General features: G+C 44.2%; 1 protein-coding gene across 2 annotated transcripts in view; it reads right to left on the reverse strand.

Moving 5' to 3' along the window:
- The window catches only part of Rdh11 (retinol dehydrogenase 11), a 27,049-nt gene extending 20,715 nt beyond the window's left edge, over positions 1-6,334 (reverse strand). For both annotated transcript variants that reach the window (XM_029555577.1, XM_008852163.3), the window contains exons 1-3: positions 6,176-6,334; positions 2,518-2,636; positions 2,043-2,198 (exon numbers count right to left, since the gene is read on the reverse strand). In XM_029555577.1, coding sequence (XP_029411437.1) covers positions 2,043-2,198; positions 2,518-2,636; positions 6,176-6,240 — 340 coding nt within the window. In that variant the 5' untranslated portion in view covers positions 6,241-6,334. The remainder of the gene's footprint in view (positions 1-2,042; positions 2,199-2,517; positions 2,637-6,175) is intronic.
- Positions 6,335-8,867: the final 2,533 nt, after the last annotated feature.

Genomic DNA, 8,867 nt, shown 5'->3' on the forward strand with positions numbered 1-8,867 from the left:
CGAGTGAGACACCTGAAGGGAGTTGTAACATTTTTCTTGTTTTGAAGTTATTGGTTTGTGAAATGCTTGCTTTGAAACTATTGGTCGTATAAGCGCGGGCTTTTGTGTAACAGTTGTGGGAGCCTATATAATCTTTACATGAAATTGCCTCGAGGTCGATCACTCCAACCAGACCTGCGTGTCTTGGAAGGACGGTGGGCCCCAGCTAGCTGGCCTAATAAAACTCTGCTTGATTTTTGCATCTCCATACTCATGCATTTGTTCTCCTGAAGAGACCCACCAAGTCACGGACCCTAACACTAAGATTCCCGCATTGTAAATAAACAACAACAAAAAATAACAAAAATAAATAAAGATCCTATATCACTTGGTAGATTGACTTCATGATATCAGCCTGGGGTTCTAATTTCTTGCAGATTACCACCCTTTATCTATCCAGATACTCATGTAAGAGACTAAATCCTTGATAAGTGAACAGGGTCATTGAGTAGTAATAAAGATGGCATATTTCTGTTGTCTTCCTCTTGGCTTAACACAAGGGCCTGGGTGCTCCCTCTTTAGCCATCAGGGATATCTTTCCAGTCAGCTAGTCCAAACCAGTTCAGATATGCCTGAGGCCAAACCTGGACACCTCTTCATTTGAATCCATAAGCCTATCAGCCTTGTCTTCTTTGTTTAAAGAACAATTAACAATTAGGGGAGGGGAAACCATTAAAACCCATAAAATCTAGGCCCTTCCCAAGGGACATTGGATTCTTGATCTTTAAATTCCTGTCTCCACTGTGGAGAACTTTATCTTTCTGCACGAGTGTGTGTGTGTGTGTGTGTGTGTGTGTGTGTGTGTGTGTGTGTGTGCCTGTAGAGAACAGAAAAGGGTGTAGATGTCTTAGAGCTGCTGTTACGGGTGTTGCAAGCCACCTGACCTGTGTGCTGGGAACAGAATTCCTGGCCCTCTTTGCTTCTTTCTGCTGGTCTGAGTTGGGTTTTGTTTTTTGTTGCTGTTGTGCGCCCCCCTCCCCCCCATCTTTTAATTCTTTAATTGGATGAGAAAATGAACCCAACCTTACCTCTAGACTGATAATGTCAATTTTAACACTAAGAGATGGTAAACCTCTTTATCATGCCCCTGAGATAGTGGCCAGGGTGTTTGTTTTGAGCACTTTTGAGGGACCAGATGGCCCTCAGTGAATGTCACTGTGAAACCCTACTTTGTGCCCCTAGACCCATGCCCTTTAGGACTAGTCCCTCTTCTCGCTTCTGTAATCTACTTGGCTTTAGGGAACGGTTGCTGCTGTAACTCCATTTTGTAATAAGCTGCCCCCGCCCCCCACAGTGTTAGGCTTGAGCTGTTATGAGCCTTCAGTCATGGAGGCAGAGGGGGAGGATACAGGCCCAGGCATGTTGAGCAAACCTGAAAACAATGAGACCAAATAAGGTAAAGGAACGGGACCCTGCAAATGAGCCTAGGTCACTACATTCCTTTATCCTGAAGATAGCACCCACCAATGAAAAGCCCTGAGTCAGCCTTAACCCTATTTGGTGTATGCAGTCCTTGTAACCAATCAATTTAAAGTATACTGGCACGCACGGGCTCCCTGGACCAATCAGAATGTGACTCTGCTATTCCTCTCCTCCCTTTGTCTCAGAAATATAAAAAGCTCCTTTTCCTTTGCTTGGGGCTCTCAGTACAGATCCATTGTTGGTGAGGTCTGAGAGTCCAAGCTTAAGCCCAAATAAAGGCTCTTTGTTCTTGCATACCCTCTGGACTCAGTGGTGGTACTTGGGGAACTGTTCACTGGGCACAACAGTCACACACAGCTCTAGCCCTCAAAGGCCTCATCACCTTCCTATCCCAGAACAGGTGTTTACAGCAGATTCTACCCATCCATACTGAGTTCTGATATTCCTGTGAGAGTTTGGACTTTAGTTCTTGCTCACTACTAGGGCTTTTCAGACTCTGTTTTTGTTTTTACATCCCGAGGATGACCCTTTAACAAAAATCATGTTCCAATGATAGAAATATAGTCTCTGGCACTACCTACCAGCTAAGAAGTCTTTGGCAAAGGCTCGAATAGATTTGGTATCGGCCAAGTCCAGTTTCCGCACCAGCACCTGCTTGTTCCCTGTGGAGGTTTGGATCTCCTTGGCTACCAGTTCCCCCTTTTGCACATCCCGGCAAGCTAAGTACACACGAGCTCCTGTCAAGAAAATGAAAAAGAAACTGTCAACTCTACTTTTGAATGGTGTTATAGAAGAATGAATACTGATGACCAATGCTATTTTCTCCTGATGTTTTTATAAAACAGGAATTTTTGGTCCTACTTCACAACAGAGGTACCTGAAACAAATTAACCCATTATACATAGAACATCATATGAGATTCAGACCACACTAGCAAATGACTGAGGTGTTTGGAATGTCCTTGCATTCCCAGCTTGGGTAGAAGCAAGGAGTGTGACCATCACTGTGAGGAGCAAATAGCAATTGTGAGGGGAGGCTGAGAGCAGGGACACTTACCTCTACGAGCCAGGTCTTGGGCTGTCTCCTTCCCAATGCCTGAGTTAGCTCCAGTGACTACAGCCACCTTCCCAGGAAGCTGGACGGTAGATGTACATACCCCATTGGATAGCATTTTCCTAGAGACATAGAATACATCAGTTCTTCATTATTCCATTCCTGCTGAGGGCTCTGGCAACTTCCTGTCTTCCAGTGTTGTTCTTTTATAAGTTTAAGGAAGACAGGGCCAGCAAGATGGCTCAGTGGGTAAACATGTTTGCTGCCAAGCCTGACAAACCTGAGTTTGATACCCAGGACCCACATGGTAAAAGCAAGAATTGACTCCTGAAAGTTATCTGATCTCCACACATGTGCCATGGTACACGTGTGTACCCTCATCCCAGCACAGAATTAAATAACACACATACAATAAGTGCAAAAAAATTAGGATGGGATGGCTGGAGAGATGGCTCTGTGGTTAAAAGCACTTGCTGTTCTTGCAGAGGATCCAGGCTTAGTTCCTGGCATTCATATGGTGGTTCATAACTGTCTGTAACTCCAGTTCCAGGGACGTGTATATATTCACATTCAAGTAAACACTCATACACACAAAAATAAATTTTTTTAAATTAAAAAGAATTAAAAATTAAAAAGACAGTCTTCTGCTCTTAAACCAGATATGGTAATCCCACCACTCAGGAGACAGAAGAATCAGAAAGTTGAGGGCCAGTCTGGTCTACACAGCAACTCTTTCAAAAAATAAAACAGAGTTTTCTACTCTTGTTCAAGGACAAAAGTAATGGTATTTTTAATTTTAAAAAAATATTTTATGTGTATGAGTGTATTGTCTGCATGTAAGTATACCTGTGTCATGCAATGCCCATGGATGTCAGAAGAGGGCATCGGATTCCTCTGGAACTGGATTACAGACAGTTGTGGGTACTGGGAATTGAACCTGGGTCCTCTGCAAGAGCAGCCAGTGCTCTTAACTGCTGAGCCATCTCTCCAGTCCCCAAAAGTGATGGTATTTTAAAAGCAAGGGTTGGATTTGCTCCCTGTAGCACAAGACATAAATGAGTATTTGATTAATCAGACACTTGACTTCAGTTTGAGTTCTCCATGAGGCATTATTTTTTGGCTTAGGCAATCATCAGACTCAACCAAGGAGAGGCAAGATTGGTCTCTGCATGCCAATCTGCCCACAACTGGCATTTTACAGGTCTTGAGAACGGCTAATCCAAATCAAAGAGTAGAAATTATGAAAGTTTGTGAATCTAGGACAAAACAAGAAAAATAACACCACATCACACATAAAAATACATTTTAACATGGGACAGAGGTTAGGTATGTAGCTCAGTGGTAAAGCGTGTGTTTGGCATGTGCAAAGCCCTGGATTTGATTGCTAAGGCCACGAATAAATAATAAACAAACAAATGGAACAGAGTCAAGCACAAAGGAGCGGATTCTCGGATTGTCTAGTCAGAATTCTTGCTCCTACACACTATGCTCCACTGCCTTTCCAAATGAATGAGACACAAACACAATCCTCAGGTTGCTCTTTTCTCATCCCAGCAATCCTGTGGCTAAAGGATCTGTCGATCAGGACATGGATTTTTAAGGAGCATTTCTGCCTTCTCCATTGAACTTGGAATTACAAGTAACCACTGAAGTCACCTGCTTAGAGAAAACCGACAGCCAGTGAGGCAAGCTAACTTGTGGAATTCAACTAACCTCTCTTATCTGGGAACATGGCTCTGTCTCCCACAGCCCTTGAGTTTGAGCTCTAGCAGTGACAAACTGTACTAAGCTCTTTTCTCTCCTTAACCAGCGGAAATGAAAAAGAGACAACCAACTACAAAAGTCTAGTCTTGGGCTGCAGAGATGGCTTAGAGTTTAAGAGCACAGACTGCTCTCGGAGAGGACAGGAGTGAGGTCCCAGCACCCATAGGTTGGCCAACAAACATTTGTAGCTCAGGTTTCAGGGTATCCGACGCCCTCCTCTGGCCTCTGCCTAGCATTGCACGACATGGGTGCACTCACATACATGCAAGCAGAACACTCATACACATACATTAAAAATAAATTTTTAAAAAGGTCTGAGGAGATGGCTCAGCAGTTAAGAGACTGCTCTTACAGAAGACCCAGTTCGATTCCCAGCACCTACAAGACAGCTAACAACTGCCTGTAACTCCAGTTCCAGGGGATCCATCACCTTCTTCTGACCCCTGCGAGCATTACACAACACAGAAGCACTTACACATATGAAGGCAATACACCTATACACATAAAATAAAAATAATTTTTAAAAAAGCTCTGGTCCTGCTCCCATAAGCTAGCTCAAATGGGGATAAATCCTTAAAGTACAATCTTTCTCAGAAAAGTTTCACTATTTGAAGTTCTGATTCAACTTTTCGTTGAGATTCTATGTGGTTAGGAGGGTCTTGTGGTGAGAAAAGATAAAAATCCGTATTTTCTTTTTTTTTTTTTTTTTTTTTTTTTTTTTTTAAGGGTCTCCCTATAGCCCCAGCTAGCCTGGAACTCACTCTGTAGACAAGGCTGGCCTTGAACTCACAGAGATCCGCCTGTCTCTGTCTCCCGAGTGCTGGGCTTAAAGGTGTGCACCACCACGCCCGGATAAAAAATCCGTATTTTCATCTGAGAATAAGGCCCATGAGTGCCTCGAAGTAGGAGCAGTGAGTTATTCCCAGGAGGTGGGGGTATGAGTGTGTGTGGGGGCGAATACAGCTGGAAGACGAAGACGGTGACCAGGGAGGGAAGGTAAAGAAAAAAGGGAGGGAGATCAGTTTTGAAAAACTTTCACTATAGTAAGAAATGTCAGCGGAGCTGTCACAGTTTCAGGATCAATAGAAGCATGTATGTGGCCTGAGCAAGGCGCCTATCTCTTCAGTCACTGGTCGACCATCGCGCCTGGTGACTTACTCTGAACCAATCAGCAGGCTGCCCCTTGTACAGCCTACTGCTGATTCTCTGTAGGTGTATGGCCAGCTTTGGGTTGATCTGACACCTGGTCAAGAGATGATTCCCACCCCCTTCACTCTCCTCCTGGTCCCTAGGAGTCTTAACTCGGGCACACACACGCCGGAAGGAAAGGGAAAACACTCTTCCCCTTCACTTCTCTCTTTTACATCAGCACCGAGGAGAGAATCTAACAGCAACGAGAGGGCTTGCAGCAGGGCTGCAGATACCACGACTCGTAACGAGTTCAGAGCGCAGAAAGTGCAATCGCTCCTTAGTACCTCAAGGGCTGTAAGCAAGAAGCCAGACAAAGGCAGTTTCAAAGCGTGGGAGTTAAAGAGGAAATAGAGATGGGGCTCCATCCCATTCTAGAGTCTGAAGCCCCCCTGGCTCCCGGGGTTCCCTGGAGCCAGAAGCAGGGGAAAGTAAACGAAAGGGAAGCCTGGAACAAGCAAAGCAGGATGCTCGAGACCGTAGCCTTTTCACTAACGCCTGGGTCTGGCGTGTTGCGGTACCCATATATAGGACACAAAGATCTCGCCTGCAATCCACAACTTCAGGTCAGTCAGCCATCTTGGGGACCCCACAAGGGAGTTTTCCTATTCCTTTTTCTGAATTAAAAAAATTTTAAAAAGAGGCGCTTCGTGAAGATTCGTGCCCTCCCAAAAATACTTGGCAAGAAAAGGCAATATTTACAACAGACCTGATTTTTGGCGCAGTCAAGTACAGGATGAAGGGTAGAAAGAGGAGCAGCAGGAGCCCAAACATCTCTGCAAGGCGGCAGCGCTGCAGAGGCTGATGACCCAGAGTTGCTGGCCAACTATGGCTTCTCTTTCCTAGGTACGCCGCAGTTCAAATGCAACTGCTCGGGAGCAAAGGCCTCTGGGAAATGTAGTTTGGGACTTGGCGGCCGCTGGGCTGTGCCCATTCAGGGTGCTGCTTCCAGGACACCGTGAGAAATTGAATCACGCAACACAGGAGCCAACTGTCTAAATAGAGTCTGTGGGATCATCGAACCAGCCCTCCCACCGCTCTCTGGCCACCAGAAGTTATTGTGAAATCTCCCCAGTTTGCTCTCTCTCAGGGCTCAAGTCCAGTTCAATTTTCCCCAATCATGATTAGGAAGTTACCACATTTTGGCTGGAGATAGAGCATTGGTGCCTGGTTAAGGATTCTGAGGCCGATTACCCGGGAGAGGAGCCGTTAATCTGACAGTTGGTGAAGTGGAGGACGTCCCTCCCCAGGGACTTCCCTTTTCCCATGGAGGCAAAGGAAGGAAGTCATTCCCCGGAGAATTACTGTATTGTGTCTATTCTGAACTATGATGGAAACTATCATCATTTTCCCCAGTATTTGATTATTACTTGATAATAAAATACTTTTCCTTAAAAAATATTTATTTATTTATTTATTTCCACCTGCCTCTGCCTCCCAAGTGCTGGGATAAAAGGTGTGCGCCACTACGCCTTATTCGTTATTTTTATTTTATGTGTTTGAGTGTATTGCCTGTGTGTGTAAGTACACCTGTGTCCTGCAAATCTTGCGTCAGAAGTGGGTGTTGGATTCCCCCAGAAGTCCAGTTTCAGACAGTTGTTAACCTCCAAGTGGGTGCTGGGAATCGAAGGGTTCTCTACAAGAACAGTCGGTGCTCTTAACTGCTGAGCCATCTCTCCAGCCCCATAAAATAGTTTTCTTGATGACTTGTGTCACATGTATTAATCTTCAGGGCAGCAATTAGTTTCCCAGATTGGCACAGTTGGTTTTGCCAGCTTATGAAAGCATTTAATCCTGTTTTGAATTAAGGCCATGAACATATTGTCTGAGAACAGGCAAGCTCCTTGTTCAATCTTTTAATCTTTTTCTTGAGTTCTGTTTCCTGTGGGTGAACATGGATTAAGTCTTGACAAATCATTATTATTTGTGATAATTTCTGGTTCCCTGGTTCCTTTTCTTTCCTTCCTTCCTTCCTTCCTTCCTTCCTTCCTTCCTTCCTTCCTTCCTTCCTTCCCTCCCTCCCTCCCTCCCTTCTTTCTTTCTTTCTTTCTTTCATTCATTAATTTACTTGTTTATTTTGAGGTAAAGTCTCCCTTTGTAGCTCTGGCTGACCTAGAACTCTTTATGTAGGTTAGGCTGGCCTTGAGCTTACAGAGATTCATCTGCCTCTGCCTCTGGAGTGCTGGTGTTAAAGGCCTGTGCCACTATGTCCAGCAGTTTCTGGCTCTCTTACATAATTCCTCTTGATTGAAACACTGGTTTCAAGCTCAGTTTAAACCAATATATTTTATTACAACTGGGAAGGAGGTTTCTGTCATACAATAGGAATTCTTAGGGATTTAACATTAAATTATCCAGTAATCAGCTTTTGTCATTATCTTGTGTTGTGCCTAATAGTTGTATATCAGTTCCCAGCTTCATAAAAGCCTTTCACGTGTTGCTTCTTATTCATTTTCTCATTCATTTTGCAAATATTTATGGTATTCTTACAGTGAAAGGGGAGTCAGGCATACATAATCTCTGCTCTCTTGGAGCTTATAAAATGTCAGGGAAAACTTTAAATAAGGGAATCACTGTAAATAGATCATGGCAAGGGTTATGGAGGAAAATAAAGAAAACTTTGGAAGCTGATGAAGGCAGAGCTCTCCTGGGCTAGAGGTCATCAAGGACCTTTTTGAGAAAATAGCATCTGAGCAGAGGCTGTAGGGAAGATCAAGATTAATGTGCAACAGCACGTAGTCAAGAATGGGCCGAGAATTAATCCCAGCACTTGAGAGACAGAAGCAGGCAGATCCTTGGATGTTCAAGGTCAGTCTGGTCTACATAGCAAAATCCAGGCCAGCCAGAGTGAGATCTTGTCTTAAAACAAAACAAAACAAAACAAAAAAATGTGCAGAGGAAAAAGTCCCCCTGAAGGCTTAGAGCTTGTGAAATCAGCATAGACAAGAGCAACAGAAAATGTCGATTTAGCTGGGACTTAGGGGCAAGGAGGAGAGCCAGAAATGGCAATAGTCAATGTTTATGCAGTGCTTATTGTGTGCCAGGTCATGCCCAAGTACTTTACACTCTCTCTCTCTCTCTCTCTCTCTCTCTTTCTCCCTCCCTCTCTCCCTCTCTCTCTCTTTTGTTCTCATTCTTACTCTCACTCTCTCTCTTTCACACTCTCATTACTAAATTGCCTAGGTTAACCTTGAACTTTGTGTAATTGAGCTAGCCTCAAGTATATTAATGCTCTTAATGCCTGTAACCATGAGGTAGATCTATAATGCAAAGCTGAGTTCAGACTTCAGCATGTGGTATCCTGGGATTCTGCCCTTAACTGTTGAGCTATATTGTAAAAAAGATGAAGCTGGGGCCTGGAGAGATGGCTCAGCAGTTAAGAGCACTGACTGCTCTTGTAG

This window comes from Nannospalax galili, unplaced genomic scaffold (genome assembly GCF_000622305.1).
Source record: "Nannospalax galili isolate Female #2095 unplaced genomic scaffold, S.galili_v1.0 scaffold285, whole genome shotgun sequence".
Classification (NCBI taxonomy): Eukaryota; Metazoa; Chordata; class Mammalia; order Rodentia; family Spalacidae; genus Nannospalax; species Nannospalax galili.